This window comes from Fusarium solani, assembly GCF_023522795.1.
Source record: "Fusarium solani strain SB1 chromosome Unknown bctg00000004, whole genome shotgun sequence".
Taxonomy (NCBI): domain Eukaryota; kingdom Fungi; phylum Ascomycota; class Sordariomycetes; order Hypocreales; family Nectriaceae; genus Fusarium; species Fusarium solani.
Genome location: NW_027072152.1, coordinates 190,322 through 208,912, shown reverse-complemented (window position 1 = coordinate 208,912; position 18,591 = coordinate 190,322). Strand labels below are relative to the sequence as shown.

The 18,591-nt window shown below is 50.3% G+C and overlaps 6 protein-coding genes across 6 annotated transcripts; 3 read left to right on the top strand and 3 right to left on the bottom strand.

Moving 5' to 3' along the window:
• Positions 1-424: 424 nt before the first annotated feature.
• On the bottom strand, positions 425-1,738 carry MRS44_007118 (uncharacterized protein; the record flags this gene model as incomplete). Its single annotated transcript, XM_046278791.2, has 1 exon — positions 425-1,738. The coding sequence occupies one exon, from the start codon at positions 1,736-1,738 to the stop codon at positions 425-427; it is 1,314 nt and encodes a 437-aa protein (XP_046129351.2).
• An 893-nt stretch (positions 1,739-2,631) lies between these two features.
• Positions 2,632-5,400, bottom strand: MRS44_007117 (uncharacterized protein; the record flags this gene model as incomplete). The annotated part of the gene is made up of 11 exons (XM_046284228.2): positions 2,632-3,201; positions 3,253-3,311; positions 3,368-3,687; positions 3,743-4,012; positions 4,066-4,190; positions 4,247-4,339; positions 4,396-4,465; positions 4,519-4,539; positions 4,593-4,863; positions 4,914-5,096; positions 5,148-5,400. 11 exons carry the CDS (start codon positions 5,398-5,400, stop codon positions 2,632-2,634), a joined length of 2,235 nt encoding a protein of 744 aa, XP_046129352.2.
• A 1,024-nt stretch (positions 5,401-6,424) lies between these two features.
• Positions 6,425-7,344, top strand: MRS44_007116 (uncharacterized protein; the record flags this gene model as incomplete). Its single annotated transcript, XM_046277055.2, has 2 exons — positions 6,425-7,150; positions 7,204-7,344. 2 exons carry the CDS (start codon positions 6,425-6,427, stop codon positions 7,342-7,344), a joined length of 867 nt encoding a protein of 288 aa, XP_046129353.2.
• A 1,259-nt stretch (positions 7,345-8,603) lies between these two features.
• Positions 8,604-10,620, top strand: MRS44_007115 (uncharacterized protein; the record flags this gene model as incomplete). Its single annotated transcript, XM_046277056.2, has 2 exons — positions 8,604-10,108; positions 10,164-10,620. 2 exons carry the CDS (start codon positions 8,604-8,606, stop codon positions 10,618-10,620), a joined length of 1,962 nt encoding a protein of 653 aa, XP_046129354.1.
• Positions 10,621-12,282: 1,662 nt separating this feature from the next.
• On the top strand, positions 12,283-16,473 carry MRS44_007114 (uncharacterized protein; the record flags this gene model as incomplete). The annotated part of the gene is made up of 4 exons (XM_065620401.1): positions 12,283-12,704; positions 12,764-14,369; positions 14,422-16,100; positions 16,158-16,473. The coding sequence occupies 4 exons, from the start codon at positions 12,283-12,285 to the stop codon at positions 16,471-16,473; spliced, it is 4,023 nt and encodes a 1,340-aa protein (XP_065476473.1).
• Positions 16,474-16,702: 229 nt separating this feature from the next.
• Positions 16,703-18,242, bottom strand: MRS44_007113 (uncharacterized protein; the record flags this gene model as incomplete). Its single annotated transcript, XM_065620400.1, has 4 exons — positions 16,703-17,054; positions 17,106-17,939; positions 17,999-18,056; positions 18,113-18,242. 4 exons carry the CDS (start codon positions 18,240-18,242, stop codon positions 16,703-16,705), a joined length of 1,374 nt encoding a protein of 457 aa, XP_065476472.1.
• Positions 18,243-18,591: the final 349 nt, after the last annotated feature.

Below are 18,591 nucleotides of genomic sequence, written 5' to 3'. Positions count from 1 at the left end.
GCCTGTGGCCATATGGTGATAAGACTTTTTGTGATAGGTATTCGGCGTCCGTTGCAAACCCGAGATGATGCTTTCATGTCCGTCCCCATCTTTCTGCTGACAGATGATAGGCTCATCCTTCTCTCCAGTGCCCGGACCACCGAGTTCTCTGTACGGATACCTTGTAGCACCCAGGGGAGAGCATGTATCGACGGTCTAGAACGATGAGGTATTATTCGGCAGTCATCACCTTTTTATCAGATAGAGAAGGTGTCAGACATAGTATTGATTTGAGTAATAGGTGGAATAGAACATGCTTCTGATGAATAAACCGTTCACATCAGACACCTCATGCCCCAGAAGAGGATCCAAATCTCGCTACTTGAACAGAATCCACCCCCGGAATTTTCTCAGATTGAATTTGATCTTTGTGTTGATACCCTCGCTATCCACCCATGAAGATTCCCCCCACTGTTGAGCGGACATCCCCCTCGATTAGACTGTCATCGTCCGAGTCTAAGTTCTCAATCCACTCGTGTTCACGAATCGCTCTCTCCGCAATGGGAAACCCATCTTCGCCGCGAAGCCATGTAAAGATATTTCGGGTCACAGCTTCTGAGTTTTCGTCTTCTGAGTCGAGGTCATCGTAATCGAGCCCCTCATAGTCGTCGATAATATCATCATGGTGATTTGCAATTTGACCATTCATCGGGCGCAGGATAGTTGACTGAACACGGTCTTGACAGTACTGCTGTACCTCTTTCCCATCCCTGCGGGACCAGGTAAAGCATTTATATGCTAGACCATGAACCATCCCACAAAGTGTGTGCTCGTGGACATCTAGATTCGTATCTTCGATTGCAGTGTAGCCGAATGGTGGAAATGGGAAGAGCGGTGGCGTTGTGTAGTCGACGTCGTGCGAAAGATACAAGAGACGGCATTCGTCAGCGCGAGAAATCTTGCCCTCATCGAGTGTCTCCAAGAGCGCCGGAGACTGAATGAATGATGCGAATGTCCCTGTCCATGTAGCTGAACTGAGATTGACAGGCCAACAAGCTCCTCGAGCTTCTCGGAGGGAGCGGTTATGGGCTCCGGTTAGGAAAGCACCGAGCCATAGAAAACCGAGCTCTGGGTCACGTTTCATGAGAGTCCTCAAGAGCTGATGTGGATCTTTGATTCCGTCTAGGAATGCAAACGATCCCTGCAGCCAGATCCCACAGATGTTGGTTGTTACGTCAGGTTCAAAAAAGATACTGTCCAGAAGTCCCTTGAGGCCCCTTGGGTTACAGCTGAGTGTCAATAGTCGATCCAGTTGACCGTGGCTCTCGATAGAAAACGGAGATGCTGTGCATTCTTTTCTTTTCTCCTCCGATTTCCCAGTGAGCTTGGGGATGGCAAGTTCAATCTGCCTGTTGTCGTACTTGGCGAGTGAGGTTAACAGGGCCGCTGTGAGAGCCGCTCGACTCTGGTCATGGATATTGTGAAGGTCGCAGTAACCAGACAAGTAGCGAAGGGCAGCGGTTGAAGAGAATTTGGTCTGTTTAAGGCTTGAACTTGACACCGCGGGGTTGCTCGAAAGGACGAAACGCTGTTCTGAAGCAAGTTTGACAGTCCAAGGGGACTGCAAAACTCCCTTGGCATTGCAAATTTTTGCATCCCAACCGTTTCCTTCTGTCAAGATGGAATTCCACCAGTTCACGGCGCTCTCAACGGCCTGACTAAGATTGACTGAGACAACGGATTTGCCTATGTTTGGCATCCCTGAGCCGTTGGAGGCATCTTGATTGGGTTGGAAGATGCATGCCCCTGGGATGAGTTCGGCTCATCGTGCTGAGAGAACGTAGGCCCAGGCCAGCATCAGTATCGGGACGTGAGTGTTGTCTGCGTCAAAGAAATCCGGTAGAACTGTCGTTGAACAGCGTGGATCTGAAGTGAAAACAACCCGAGTCTTTTCCTTCCAAGCCACTTGGAAACGGATTTCATCTCTGAAAGAAGGGAGATGCAGGGCTTCCTCGCTAGCGAGCCACGTGGTTCGTCCCCTCGTAACGGCAACATTGCTAAAGGTGTCTATATGGAGATTCTCTGGGAAACAGGGGTGGTTTGGAAACTGCGTTTCCAGGCGCGATAGGCAACTCATTGCTAGTGCTGAGTCTTGCGACGCCCACTCACACAGCCTGGACGATGTCCTACAGGCTCGCTCGAACATAGCTCGAGTAGCCTGCTCCCCGGGACGAATTGCATTCTTCATATTTCACAATGGGAGAATAAAATGGGCCAGGGAGGCAGCTCCGGAGGGGCGAGAGATCGATGTGAGTGTTTGAGGATAAACAAAGCAATGCACAGAGGTGCCAAGGTGTAAGATGCCTACGGGTATTTCTTGGGTAACAGAGCATTCCTTGACGCCAATGGTAGCCAATTTTACAGCCTGCTTAATCTATGATAATGTATATGCCCTCAATACTTAGGGAAATCCAAAGACGCCCACATCGCCATCGAAAACAATGCAAGACTTGATGACTCCTATGCCAATACCTCGTGTACACCACTCTTCCCAGCATACAGCGCAATCTCGCCAGCGCTTTCAAACAAAACAACTTTTGTACATGGTCTATTTAGCCCCCACAATCATTCAATGTCTCAGATGTGCCTGTTTCAGGGGACAGCAGCAGGCTTGCTAGGCTCAGGCGCGGGAGCAGGCTTTTTAACTCCTCCGTATCTGTGGCCGTCACCACTAGGTAAAACCGGATCATCTCCAATGGGTTCCGTAACCCACGACGGGGGAATTTGAGTAAGGTAATCGTACCACCAATCACCCATCTTGTGATAACCGTCGGGCTTTGGATGGATGCAGTCGTATAGTTGATCCAGCGGGAAATCGGTAAAGTCAACAGCAAGGATACGTCTGCCCTGCAGTCTGCGTTCTTTGACAAGGCTGGGAATCATGCTGATGAAAGCCTCGTGGTTGACTGACTTGTGAGGGTCGCAGGTGGGCAGAATCATGGCCACGAGCATCACGGCGTCGGGGCATGCCAAGAACATTTGGTCGATCAGAGCACCTAGGCGATCTGCCATCCCTTGAGGGTCGTTTCCTTCTGTTGAGTACCGGGCTCTGTCTTCCAGGTCGTTTGTCCCCGCGTGGAGAAGGATAAGGTTGGGGCGGTGCAGCAGAGAAGGGTCGACATGGTCCGACATGAACTGGATCGTCTTTCCCGGCCAAGCAGCCTATTTTACAGTTAGCCATCCATCTAATAGGGAATATGCATCAGTGCTCACAAAGTTTCCGTTTTCCATAGTTCCGGCTGCTCTTGTACCGGCAAAGACAACAGTGTTTTCTAGCGAGAGTGTCAGTACATTGGCAACGCAGCATGTAGAAGCCCCTAGATCTTACGCGTAAGGTGTTCCTTTAGCCTTCCTCGGTAACCATTTCCATCGCCGCCATCGCCCGCTTCATGGCGTCCATACGTAATGGAATCACCCACAGGGAGGATTCGGAGTTTGACACCATTCTGGATCAACTCGCCCGTCTTGGCTCCCTGATGCGTTAGGTATGTTGTAGGTCCGGAATCAGCGCGGCATGAACCCATTTCGGTGACCAGCGGGAGCTCTCCGTAGCCGTTGACCTTGTTGTTTTGGCTCATCATGTCAAAGATGATGCGATTGGCAATGACCTGGTGGAGGAGAATCTGAGGATGGAAAGCTCGAGCATATCTAGCAGTTGCATTTTAGCGGTTGTCACACAATAAGAAATGAACATAAATGTTACCCGTCAGGCAGAACGTTGGGAATCCGCCATCCCCCATCAGATGATTTTGAATCATCATCTCCTGTCGGAATGTTCAAGTCACTCAAAGCAGTGCCGTTCGCGTTCTGGTCAAAGGTGAACTTGGCATCCGGGCCCATGGCAAGAGCAATATGGGCCAAGACATTCTGGGAGCCAGAAAATGTCTTATTTCTGGGGCGGTCCTCGGATCGGTCAAAGGGTGTCTTGTCTGCTTGATCTGCAGTGTTGAGCTCGTAAAACATGAGGCCAAACCTGTGACAAAGTTAGCATTTTCGGCAGACGTCATCAAACCGTGCAAATAATACCTCGTGCTTTTCTTTGATGTTCTCTCATCAACTCCAGCTTCGCAGTATCGTCCTCCGAGGTCTCCCACTATCGAGTCATAATCAACGAACTGGACGCTTGAACCAGCTCTCTCCACGGCTGTTGCCTGTGGGGGAAATGTGTCAGATACAGTTCCCAGAGGTGCAGTCAGGCAAGTCCTACCAGCTTCTCGTTAATCAGATCCACGAGGTCATTGATCTTTTTCCGCAGGTCAACTGTGAGATGCTCCGTGTTTCTTGCATAGTCGTGAGATTCCTATGCATGTTAGATATGACATTCAGCCCGTTGGTTTCTTCAAGGCCGCAACTAACCTCAGTCCATGTCGACCAGGAAACCTTGTTGCACGATTCAGTCATGGTTGTCGAGAAAAACTTGGCGTATCTATCAAACATTTAGCCGGAAGTTGCGGAACAAGAAAGTAGCCCATTTGTTACCCAGTATAGTAGATAGTACCACTGCCAGTTATGTTAGCAACTGCAATGAAACCAAGGTAGAAAAGGATACCTACTCGCTTGCCAGCTTGCGCTTGGCCTCAGTCAAGACATTATCAACCTTGTGGCCAAAGTCGTCACTCTCGACGAGCTCCCGGGAAATTTCCAGCTGTTCATCACAGCTTCGCGTCAACTCCTCGATTTGGAACTCGGTCAGGTGTGGATAGTCTTTGAGGAGCCCAGGAATGGAATTTCCCAGTTTATCAAATGCCTTTTCCGATGAGTCGAAAGAAGCCCACTGATAGATGCAATGGTTCAAAACGTTGACAAATTCGGCATCATTGGCACCTAGCATTGCGTCAGATTTTGCTTTTCTGGAACTCAACTCTCAAGCTTACCAGCAGAGACCAAGATGACCTGTTGACCCTTGTCGATATGAGGAAGCTGCTGCTGCGTGACATCTTCTAGGGTGGCCCCAGAACATGATTGGAACTGGAATCTTCTCTTAGACTTGTCGCCAAGCCTGCCGTCTTGATTGACTAGACTAGGATAGGCATTATCGTGTCGACCACAGCTCCAGTCTAAGATTATATCAGAGACTTGTTTGTGTGAGAACAGGGCATAAAACTTACCGCTCTGAGAGTCGGATGCCTGGCTTGCGTCTCCAAATTTGTTTCCAGCGCCAATTCCGGCCGAATATGAGTCTCCGATGGCAGCAAGTTTCGTGATGTATGAAAGGTCACTGGCGTCCCACGAGTCAACGTCATCAAACTGATTTCCGTCTCTGGGCAGCAGCATTGACCCCAGGCTCGGGAACGGCGGGAAAGGAGTTGCCTGTTGGATGAGCGAGGTGATGGCCAGGCAATGCCATACTAGGCGACTCATCTTGAAAGGCCAAACGAGAGACGTAGGCAAAGAGAAAAATGGGCGAAGTGAGTGTGATGAATGCATTGGGACCAACCCAAGGCGTGGAGCCAGTGGCTGGAGCTAAGCTGAAGGTGGCGGCCTGAGGCACCCACCCCTGTCCAGCAAATGTCCGTCCATAGATGAGCCAGGAGGTAAGCAGGCTCTAGAAGGACGGATATTGTCATTGTTGGTACGCCACAGCGAAGGATCAACTAATTAAAAGAGCTGAGTAAAGCCACGGTAAGTTGGTCGAGACCCCTATTTCCCATGAAGCAATGCGCTGGCCTTTGCTCGATATTCCTCTAGCCTTGGTGAATCCCCTCTATTGGATTAGCGCCAATACAGTACGCGGCAAGTTCAAATAATGCCAGGGAAAAGATGTCACCTTGGGCGCCCAGAGCCTTGGAGACAGGGGAATCGGCCGCGTTCCAGGGGCTGGGGATGCCGTGACAGCCGTGGCACTCCGCGCCAAGTCGCGATTGTGTATTTTTAACCTTTGATTATCGCCAATCTGCTGTTGGTCCATGAGCTTGCTCTGCGGTGGGGAATAACCTGAGTGAGACTAGCTCAGGGGTCTGGCCGCACTGTTTGCTCTGGCTCAGAGGCCTGGACCTTTTAACGCGAGGCCTCTGGCGCGTCAAAGTGCGCTTGTGCTAGAACGAATCAGTCCTGTGGCTTTTGATAGAGGCTTCAATGGCGGCTTCTAACTGGCCCCTTGACCCCTGCTAGATTGCCAAGTGGCACACCTTCAGGGGCCTTGTTCGGGCTAATCCGTAAACAAAAACCAGGCAATTGCCGAGACAGCTGAGATGCGACCGGAGATCCATCTGACAATCTGACACCTCAAGGATTAAACGTTTCTTTCGTCGTGCTCGCGCTCTGGATGGAAGCCCGTGATTCCGGTATGAGACTCGACTCACTCACAATCGCAGCATTCCACCATGTCCCAGTCTTGCTAATACCCATACAGACCTCTAGCTCAGGGCCTCCCCGCCTCTTCACCATGATCATCGCAGCCTCGCGAGCCTTGGCCTTGCTGGTCTCTATCGTTCTCTGCGCGTTGATCGACGATGTGCTAGGGGCCGGCAAAGGCGCAAAGAAGCCATATGTTCTCCCAGAAACGGAGCCACGGGTTTCGGGCAACCTACAGGTCAAGGTCGACTGGCCACTGGTGGCGAACAAATGGCCCAACCAATCTCCGAGTGTATCCTCACTCTCTCACCATTGGGTGACCACCAGCCACATCAAGTCGATTCCCAAGCCTCTCTCCGACGGTCAACTGCTACAGCTGGCTATGGATGCCTATGGCGAAATGACCGATGCCATCAAGGCTTACGGCGCTAGCCAGGACGCGAGGCCTTCCGCCATGACTGCATTGGCCTTTGACGATGAAGTCATTTTGGCTTCTTCGCAAAAAGGATACGGGTCCTACTCGTACGACCTAGAGCATACGCCTGTCTATTCAGCATTGAAACTCTGTCAACTTGCCAAGGTAACATCACAAAGTGTGGGCGGGCTGGGTGGCAATCAAGCCATGTGCGGTCAGGTTACGGCTCTTCAACTGTACCACCGCCAATATCCCGGCAGACAAGATTTCAAGGGGAGAAACGCCAGGATAGTCACCGTATCTTCTCAAGAATCAACCGAGGGGGATAAGAACGGCAACAAGATCGGGCAAGTCAAATGGGTCGACACTTGTCCTCAGCCGGCGACTCAGGGCGGTCCAATGGTACGTTTCCAAAAGCATTTTGAGTTTGGTAATTCATATCTAACACAGAATAGGCTGATTGGGGTTGTGATAAGGTACTGGGTCAGCAACGCGTTAGAAAGATCCCGAGCCCGGAGACAAGGGGCAGGAAGTATGTGGCTCAGCCCTATGATATTAAGGGGGCAGCAAAAGGGCAGATCCAGCTATGTCAGTAAAAAATAGAAATTTTGTGTTGATGTCATATTACTTGGCCAAGAACCGATCCCGAGGTCCATCATGTAGGATAAAACTGTTCATGATTCCAGTTATCCGTGCCCACCTAGCCAGGCAAGTCAACTCCGAGTCTTCTCATACCCTCTCTAGATCTTTTGAAACTACCTTTTGGTCATATGATTATCTATTTTTTTTTTTTTTTTCGATTTACTTTGGCGTTCGAATTTGCGTTGCTCGAAAACGATACCTCAAGCCCTGGTAGCTGCCTACCCTGAAGCCAAACCAATCATGCCCAGGTGACTGGGTTTGAAACACACTGAGCCAAGCCCTGAGTGTGGCACTCAACTACCCTCACCGACAAATTACACATAAGTGGACGCTCTTTTGTTTCCCCCCGCCAGAGATAATACGGCTGTTATATCACCCTGCCTACCTAACTAACCTCTCTTACATCCACTTGGGAATTGTGGCCTAGTCCGTCTTGGTGGTGATGTGTCGACATAGTGTTTTCATACCGATGCCCAGCGATCACAAATGCCCTCCAAATCGGAGGCAATTCCGTAGGTTATCAAGGGACAATAATGCTGTGCACTTTTTGACTTTCAGCCAAGCCTCGGTTAACGGAAGAAATAAGGTTGTGACAACTGTTGGTTGGTTGTGGTCCATGGACACCCCTGAGCCGAGATTACAGCCAGCTTCCGAGTTACTGATCCCTTCACCAACACAGTTGCTGTGAAGAGTTGAGGAGGCAACAAACGGAATCATTACGGAAGGTCCGGCATAGTGTCAGCAATGAGGTGCAACATCTCGGGCGACGCCTGGAAATGTTCGCTCAATACTTACATTTAAAAAACCCACAACTATAGACAAAGAAGTCCGAGTACTAGTAAATGAACCCCACGGGCTTCTCATTGTGTTCACGATAAATTCACATTGAAGCGGTGGGGATTCACATTTAAGCGTCAATGGAAACACCATGTCATACGAGGTTGTTGGTTGTCCACACACGCTCGGGCATTTCCTCTTTCATTCGCCACGTGAAGCGAGGGTCGGCCAGGGGGTCTGGGTTAAGAACCGAGTAAAACCCGAGGCATTGAAAAAACGGAATCTTTTTTCACTCTCCTGAACGTTACGAGTATAGCTACAACTCTACTCGCGGCGACCCCAACATCTGTCGACTACAGAGGCCGAGCTATATATTAGCCTATTGTATGCACGCAAAATTCATTTCCCTGCCGCACGTCAAGTAAAATCGCTCACTATGCCTGACGAATCTGACCATTCGCGATCCGAATTCTGGCTACGCCTGGACATGGCCCTCACCGAGAATGACACGTCTCCGTCTGGGCATGCCAGGGAAGAAGGTGTCAAGCGAGGGAATATTCCCGTCCCCATTATCAAAAAAGTCTTCTATAATAGAAATCCACTTAAAGAGATTGGGCTTTGGAGTGCAGACTTGCCGATAGAGCCTCAAATGGTTGCCGCTTTTTTATCCTTCGCCAGAGGGGGTCACCTCCCCGAGGACCGCCAAACGATTCTGCCACTGCTCACGAAGGAGGAGCTTACCAACATGACTAAACCTTATTCTCAGTGGGCGCCTGCTGAGTATCATCATCTCGGGCAGGCTGCTGTCACTTCTATCTCTAGCCGGCTCAACCTCGCCAAGGACGACGAAAAACTTCCACCTATCGCTACTGAGCTCTATGCCATGAAGAAGAGAATATGGGAGGGCATCCCGCCCTTGTCGGAGAGACGCTGGAATGAACTGGATCTTGACAATACGTGGAATTTTCCAATGGCTTGTCGTTACATCGTGGCCGTCATCGACGTCTTCCAATACCTGAACGAAGGCTGGATGAAGAAAGCTATGCGGACTGTCTACAATCGGATTTGGGACGACCTGCACGACTGTGAAGAAGCCATTAACGCCTGTCGAAGGTCGGCGGCCGACGGGGGCGATTTCAAGGAGATATCGTTGACCGCCCTCTGGTATCAGCATACCAAATCCCACTTTGACTCCATGTGTGAGATGGCCCATGGATGGGTCACTGAGCACATCCAACGTCTTCGGCAACCAGTGCTAGACCAGCTCGCCTCCCACAACCCAACACATGAAAGTGACGTTGACGAGGTACAGTGGGATCTGACCAACAAGATTTACGACCTTCTCGTTAACGGCGCCCATGCTGATTACACGATATCCCTACCAATGGAAGGATACAAAGGTAGCAACATACCGCTTCAGAGACCACTGGGCTCGGAACCACCGGGAGGCTTCCGTGAAAAGCCCATTTCCTTTTCCCTCCACCTTTTGAAACGAAAATCCGACTACGTTGGGCGTTGGTGGTATCTTCGACGGAAAGAAGAATACAAGACCTATGAAAGACTAGGAATGAGTCCAATCGAGCTGGAGAGCAATGACCCCGCGCGTCTCTTAATCCGGTGCCATAGCCAGCTCGACGCACAGGCTCAATCCCGAAGAGAACTGCGTGGAGAACCTCAAGAACTAGATCTAGACCCTTGGTTGGATCTGACAAAGACATACTTGGGGTATGGCCATCGGAGATGTGGTTTCGTCGCGTATCGGCTGTGCCATAGCCACACTCCTGAGGCATGGAACGATTTCAAGGCCAAGTTTGAGTCGGACATCTCCGATTGGGGCAGAGATGTGAAGGGTATTGACGATGTCCGTGCTGCTTGCAAGATTCACTGGCTGGATGGCCAAAAGCTTGGAATCCCTGAGGGGGATATCGAGGCTGCTAAGAAGTAAGTTGTCCTTCATCAAGAGCCCGATTTCTGGCAATCTTACATCGAACTCTAGGCACTTCCACAAACACATAAAATCAGAGGATGCTCGCGGTGCCCACGAGAAGGCGTTTCTGGTCATTGATGAAGATGTCATGAAATCGTACCTCGACCCTGTTAGGGGCGGTGAAAAATTCGTCCTAGCAGTAGACCCAGATTTTGATCACGAAACAAAACCTGAAGATCGAAGGCGTCCTAACTACAAGGGGAATGTGAGAGTGCTTGGAAGTGTCCTGTGGGATGACGTAGGGGCGCTACTCACCACACAGAGTACCACCCTTGACGACATCTGGCCGCTTGCTATGAACCGCCCTCATGGAATCTATGCAGGCTCAAGGGTGACACCTGTTCTGAAATTTTCATCGTATGAGGAATTACTGGGATTTCAAATACGTTGCGCTATCCTCCCGGGACTGGTGCCATCTGTGAAACTGGGCCTCTGGCTGACGGCACGTTATCGACGAAGACGTTGAAACTACCCTTGTTTACTGACTGGAAGTTACTTCATGAATTAGAGTTGTATTAATAACTGTGTACTTCTTTTTATTGCGGTAGTGAATCCAATGCCGTCTTAGTTTCACTTAACCTTGATCGCTCTAAAGCGTGTGACTTGAGAAGTTCAACATTTGCTTGGGGGTCAGAGTCGTCATATAAGAACGCCGAACTTTGGAACCAACAAGGTTGAGCAGGTTAACCTTACCAGAGTTCGGAAAATGCACCGACGGATAAATTTTAATAATTAGAAATGATGTTCTTTTAATGACTGTCTCACCCAAAGCCTGGTGGGGTGTTTTTCTTCGTCATGGGGCAATACTCAGCCACTATGTTAGCATTAGGATATGATGCTATGATGTGTCGATATTGTGTTTTTTGATATAGTTGAAGATCGGCCCTCGATGGGAAAACTGAGCCAGAAGGTAGTTTTGGGGCCTTATCAGACACAGGCTGGTCCCTGGCTCTTGGATAGAGAGATGAAATCAGATGCATTCTAGAAGGCAGCATGGAGATCTACCAAAGAAAGAGATATTTAGTTTCATGGCATACGGTAAACGGCGCCAGTGGCCGCTTGAAGTGAGTTGTGTGGACTGGGCATTTACTCACTCACTCTACTGACAATTGTCTCGGCTCACGCAACCCTAAAATAATAACGAGACACTGCTTGTTGTGCTGATGACTCTACTTCGCTGTTTCTAAGTTCACTTTGTTATACTAGGGCAAGGGACACATCTAACCCGCTACAAAGGCCCTGGCATGATCTGGGTTTATTATCACGAAAAACTGACCCTCGACGCTTTAGATCGGACTTTTTGTGAGTTGTGAAATCCAATATCGAAAAACACCATACTAATGCGATCATATCCAAAGGATGCTTAGTCTATACTGGATTTCTTTATCTAGTGCTCAATGCCATTACACTGAGAAAGGAAGAAGATGCTCATTTACTGACAGTTAGACAACTAATTTGTGTGTCAAGGCAAGGGCGATCATCAGGCATATTGGTCAATCGCAATAGATACCCCCCTGACATTAGTCGCCCAGTAGTTGAGGCCCATTAAGCGCCGCCTTCAAGCCACAACAACTTTCAGCTCGTCGAGTTCACCCAATTAAAGCCAGGCACTCGCCCAGCGCCTTCTCTCTTCCTGCCTGGGTCTTGGCGGCGGATTTGAGAAATGCGGCCTTGCGGTGGGGAATAAAATAAAGATGTCTCTGGCTGGTTACTTATTAAACTCAGGCTCCGGAAGCGTGAGGGACCTGAGCGTGATCTGATAAAATTGTTGCAAGTCGGTAGACTAAGATAAAACCCTTGAGCATCTGTGTCATTTCCGTCGGATTTCTCTATTCTAGAGAGGCTAATCTATAATAATATTCGAAAAGGCAGCTAAGTTATGAGCGTTGCGTGAAGTTTACGGCGTAGTTTACATCACACCTGTGGGCTTTTGCTCTCACCAAAGCCTGAGGTATCCATGCAGACAGACCCTGCATTGCTAAGCGCCGAGACAGATCGACATAGCACTGTAGGTCCCAAGCCATAAAGGTGGGAGACCAGGCTGGCGCCCTCGGCGTGATACCTTTTTTCCCCTTTTCACTCTCTTTCCCGGGCTCAATCGCCTCTTGTACTCTCAAGTCTGCCTATCATGGCGGAAACACTAGGCTTGGTCTCTAGCTGCCTCACCATCATTGAGTTGTCGGCCAAGATCGTCGGGTGCTGTGTCGAGTATTCGACCTCCGTCAAAAATGCCGCGGCGGATATCCAACGCCTGCAAAGGCAGGTTGAGGCGCTGCAGGTAATAGTTCAGGCCCACCGGAATCTCCTCGAGGGACGCAATGGCGCCAAACTCTCCGTGTCAAACAACGTACGCCAGGCTGTTGATGCCTGCTGTGGACATCTTTTCCGGGTTCACGAGAAGCTGAAGCCAAGAAAAAGACATTCAGCCAGGAACCTGCTGGGAATTAGATCCCTTACATGGCCTTTCAGCAGTTCAGAAGTGGTAAAACTAATCAGCGATATCCAATCCTGGATGGACATCATGGACGCAGGTTTGCAAATCGATCAGTGGTATATTGCGCCCCCGATACTCTTATGCACACTACAGAGCCACTCTAATGTCTTCCCAGCGCCATCATTCTCGATACCAATCAACAGATGGTCCTCTCCAAGCTCCCCACAGCCTCAGGCGCATCTTACAACTCGCACCAGAATGAACACGCTCCAAGATGCCACCCCGAAACCAGGGTCGACCTTCTCTTCCAAATACGCCAATGGGCTCAAGATCCTCAGACAAAACCACTGTACTGGCTGAATGGCATGGCAGGGACCGGGAAATCGACCATTTCGCGGACCTTGGCCACGCATTTTGATTCCATGGGAAGCCTCGGTGCCAGCTTTTTCTTCAAGAGAGGCGAGCATGATCGCTCAGCTTCTACACTACTATTCTCGACCATCGCATATCAACTGGCCTATGCGTATCCCGCCGCCTTGCTTCATATCATCCAAGCCGTTGAAGCTGAACCATCCATCTCGCAAAAGCCTCTCAAGGAGCAGTTTCAAAAGCTTGTTGTGGAGCCCCTCTCTCGGATCCAAGCAGAATCGCAGAGCCTCATTATCATCATCGATGCCTTGGATGAGTGTGAATCGGACCAAGATATCAGGATCATCATATCTGCCTTTACACAGGCGAACAGCCTGAACTCGGCGAGACTCAAGGTTCTAGTCACCAGCAGACCAGAGCTGCCCATCCGGCTCGGGTTCTCGGGTCATGAGGGTGTCTACGAATCATTGATCCTGCATGAGGTTCCTCCGCTTCACGTGGAGGCCGATCTCTTCATATATCTGATGCATGAAGTCAAGCTCATCCGGGATTCGTTCAACCGAACCGTGCCTATCCATCGACACCTGTCACTAGATTGGCCCAATCCGCTGCATATTGCGATTCTTGCCCGGAGTGCCTCTCCGCTGTTCATTATTGCGGCCACAATGATGCGTATCATCGGGGATCGTGTCTTGGGCAACCCAGACGACCAACTCGCAAGGATCTTGCTTGATCTCACTGTCCGCAACGACATCGGTGGCAATATTAGCGCCACGTACCTGTCCGCACTGAACCCGCTTATTGCTGGCCGCTCCAGCCGAGACAAAGATTACATCCTTCAGCAATTCCGTGCCATCATCGGGCCCCTGATTCTTCTACAGACGCCGCTTTCTATAGGACGTCTTGGTCGCCTACTAGACATTCCTCACAAGCTTATCGAACAGACGCTCGACTCACTGCAGTCCGTGCTCAACGTCCCTAACATACCCGACGGCGTTGTGCGGCTCTTTCACTTGTCCTTTCGCGACTTCCTGCTGAACGCTGAGAACCCGGGTAGCGCCGATTTCCAGATCAATGAGGCTGACACTCACAAAGAACTGGCATTTCAGTGTCTTGATCTGCTGACGACACGGACTCCCCTACAGAAGAACATATGTAATTTCCAGTGGCCTGGGACCTCCTGTTGTGGCATCAGCACCGAGTTTAAAATGCATTGTCTGCCAGCGGAGGTGCAGTATGCGTGTCTCTACTGGGTCCATCATCTGAGGAACAGCCAGGTTCAGATCCATGACGGCGATAGAGTACACGAGTTCCTCAGGATACACTTCCTCCACTGGCTGGAAGCACTCAGTATTCTCGGCCGAGTTTCTGAAACAATTACTCAAATCTCCATGCTGCAAAGCCTGGCGCAGGTATGTCTAAACTGCAAGCGTACTAACCTTGACCAATACTAATTCGTAACAGCTCGAAGTAGCATCAGAAGTGCTCTCTTTTCTAGAAGGTGCAAGGCGTTTTGTCTTGGCTCACAGACACATTGCCTCCCAGGTGCCATTGCAGCTCTATTCTTCGGCGCTCATCTTCAGTCCGGTGAATAGCGTCATCCGCCAAACTTTTGCAGAAGACATGCCGCTATATATTAATCTCTTTCCCAAGGTGGACCAAGATTGGTCTGCTGCTTTGATGTCGCTTGAAGGCCACCAAGCCATGGTCTTTGGTGCGGTCTTCTCCCCTGACTCACGGCTTTTAGCGTCTGCATCGGACGATGCGACGGTGCGGATCTGGGAGGCCGACACGGGGGAGCATCTTCAAACGCTTGAAGGAAACAGCAGTAGCGTTTACTCTGTTGCCTTCTCTCACGATTCCAAGCTCCTAGCATCTGGTTCAAAAGATGGTACAGTCAGGCTTTGGTCAGTACAAACTGGCGATCAACTTGAAACATTTACTGGTCATAATAACACGGTCCGCTCCGTTATCTTTTCTCCTGACTCAAAGACTCTTATTTCCGGATCAGATGATACTTATGTTCGAGTCTGGTCGGTTGCAACCGCTACGACCATTCACACTCTTGAAGGTCATACTTCGCCAGTCGAGGTGTGTGCCTGCTCGAGAAATGGCAACCTGATTGCCTCAGGGTCATTAGATGACTATGTCCGAGTTTGGTCAATCCACAGCGGCCAACATATTCGAAGCCTGGACAGTCACGAGAGGGGGGTTACATCGGTGGCTTTTTCATCAGACTCATGCCGGATTGCGACGACATCGCGAAATGGAACAGTTCGTATCTGGTCAGTTGAAGGAGGTGGCTGTCTACAAGTCTACAACGAGCTACAGGATCGCATCTTCTCAGCTGCCTGGTCACCAGACCTCGAAATGATGGCCATGACGTCGAGCAGAGACATCCACTTCCGTCAGTTCTTGCCGAACGAAGAAACGTGGAGCATAAAAGCTCACAACGCCACCTCAGCAGCTTTCTCATCCGACTTGAGGCTGATCGCGTCCGGTTCCTTCGACGGCTGCGTGCGGATCTGGTCCACAACTCCACGGGCTTCCACAGGTGTTTCGGACGACCAAATACTATCAGTGCACTTTGGGGCAAACTCGAGCCTCGTAGCAGCAAGATCGTGCACAGAGATCAGTCTTTGGTCCGCTGACACGGGAGGTCGCCAATCAATACTTGAAGGGCGCATTGAATGGGGGGAACTGACGGAATTCTCCCCTGATGCGACGCTCTTGGCTGCGGCGTCAGCAGATGGCCTCGTCCGGATCTGGTCGACAGAGACAGGGAAGTGTGTACACACACTGGTTAGTGCCAGCAACCACCCTCGTTATCTTGCTTTTGCAGCCGATTCACGCCTGCTAGTCGTTGTACACAAGAATGGAATCATCGAGGGCTGGCAATGGGAGAAGGGGACCTACGAGCGCATCTTCCTCCGGTGTTATGAACTGCCGGAATTCCGCAGTCTGGCCGTGGCACCCAGGATGGAATTCCTAGCCTTGACGGTTGGAAAGGGAATTCTTATCTGGGAAGTAGGCGAGCATGACTATCTGCTACGATCCGCTGGCTATGCCGGCTTGATTGCCTTTTCACAGGACTCAAACCTCGTTGCATCTGTCCAGGGAACTAGTGGATACATCACCATTTGGTCGGTTCGAAAACGCCAACGTTTGAAACAAATCCCATTGGCCTGTGACATATACAGCCTCTCGTTCAGTCCTGACAATACCACTTTATACACGACAAGTGGCCCATTTTCATTGAACGAGACTCCACTCGTCACTGGGGATCTATCATTGACGCCAACCGAAGTACCGGAAACGAACAGCAAGTTCACTCTCAGTGCTGACAGTTCTTGGATCCAGTATTCGGGACGGAACCTCCTGTGGCTTCCCTCTGAGTCTAGACCCCGTGACGGGTATTTTGGGCAGCTCGTCTATGTCATTGGAGAATCTACTATTGTCTTAGGGTGCTCTATACAGGATATCATGGTTATCAGATTTTCAAATCAGTGGTTATAATTGGGGGTGGCACGCCTGGTTGAGTGGCAGGTGGAGACATCAGCGGTGACAATCTAACGACATCGTCACGGTAGGAGTTAGAGGAGTCAAAGGCAAAGAATACTTCTGTCAAGAGGCAGCCAATAAGATAGTGACCGGCTAACTATGCCTGTCTTATTGAAGAGGGAAATGACCTGATTAGGTGCATTAGTCCCTTGAAAACTTGACCCTCGTAGCTTTAAGTAATAGATCAGACGCTAGCCGTAATAATAGCCGGCGACTTGTCAGAACTTTCAGCCACTGGGCTTGATGAACCATCGGACCGTTCCTGGTCTTGCATCCTATCGTCTTTACCCTCTAGAGCAGCACTCTTCCAAGCCACGTAACAGGTGAAGGGGACACTGGCAGCAAAAACAGCAAACGAGACGGCCAGGTTCGCCATAAGCGACACATTTTCCTTGGACCCAATTCCATATGCACAAGCAAAACCCAGACTCTCGGCCGATCGCAGGATACCGCTGGTGTATGCAAGAGTATCGACATCGTTGTTGTAAAGCCCTAGGATCCAGTATGTCCACACAACGGAGGCATTTCCTGCAATGCTGTTTGGTTGTTAGTGTATTTGTCTTTGGGACGAAGTGTTTCAAACTCACCTAAAGAGACAATAGCCAACGATGGCCTTGGCATAATCAGGGGAATAAATGTCAAGGATGGGAGCTGGCACTCGTGACTGGAGGTTTGCCTGCATGTAAAAGTTGAAGATCCATTGCACCACAAATACCAACAGCATAGAGTACCATCCCACATTGCATAGGGCCCGCTTGCTCTTGAATACCTTCTGGGAATCGAGCAACCGCCCCCATCCAATGGTGGAGGCAATACCACACATAGTCTGGACGAAGCCAGCCAGCGCACGCCCCCTGACGGTGAAGTAAACGGCAAGGTAGTTACCCTGGTATGTATAGCTCCAGCGAACTGTGATGAAGATTGGCATGAGCCAGACAATGTGTCGAGATTTGAGAGCCTTCCACAGTCCAGAAACCCCCTCCTTCAGGGGTATGCGGGACTGTCCAGAACTGAACGTTGGCTTGGTGCCATCGGTTCGGATGAGTTTGTTCGGGGGAGATATGGTCAAAGAGAGCGGGAGTCCAATGCATGAAAGACCGATCATGGCGAGGTAGGTGTTTGTGGAGATGCTACCTTGCTGCGAGTCGTGAATGTTGAGAGCCAGCTGAATAGAGCTTCCGATGACAGTGCCAACAAGCCCAATGGCCATCCACAAGCTGATGTACAGCCCTCGTCTGTTGTCTTCGGGATACGCAACGGCGATGGCTGCCTCGGAAGTCCATAAAGCAGCAGCAGAGAAGCCGCAGGTCACGGCTCCGAAAAGGAGAAACCACTGTGTTCCGTAGACGCTGTTGCAGTATAGTGCGCCAAAGTAAGGGAGATATCCAATCGTGCCGATGACGACGAGAATCCACTTCAAGCTGAACCCTATTTGCCGAGGACGGCAAAGATTGGGCTGAATATGATCATGATGACATACGTGATGACATTGGCGGCGTTGACAAAATAAGGGGTTGCCAGACCACCGGCGCCCATGCCTGTGGATTTAACAGTCAGCGGAGGAGTCTCATGGGTCAAATACTGGTTGATCTACTGGCTAGAGCAGTCCATATGCCCTGTTGACTGAAGCTCACAATGCCCAAGATGACTGCCTGGTACAGTGTGCCTCGGTACCAACGCCTAAGCGTCTCTGGCCAAGAATGAGAGGTGCTAGCGGTACCCATGATGAGTATAATTCGAGTTTTGTCGACAGTGAAGAGAGGAAATGGTGAGAGAAAGGTAGGTCGAGTAATTAATGGATGTATTTATCTCTTTTCCTCCCACCTCCAAATCGTGCCTGTCAGGCTGGTGGGACCACTAATTAGTTGCCCCAGGACCTAAACGAGCTGAGGTCCCTCTGATCCAAGTCCCCCATCCACACCGTTTCACGACCTTGGGTCATCACGCAATCAGGAACTAAAATTCTGTGCTAAACCGTGGACTTGGAAGCTTTGAGCCGTGGATCTGATCGTTTGGGCGCGAGTAAGGGAAGTGAACCTTGGTAAGTGGGGGATACTGCCTGTGGAAGGCTTA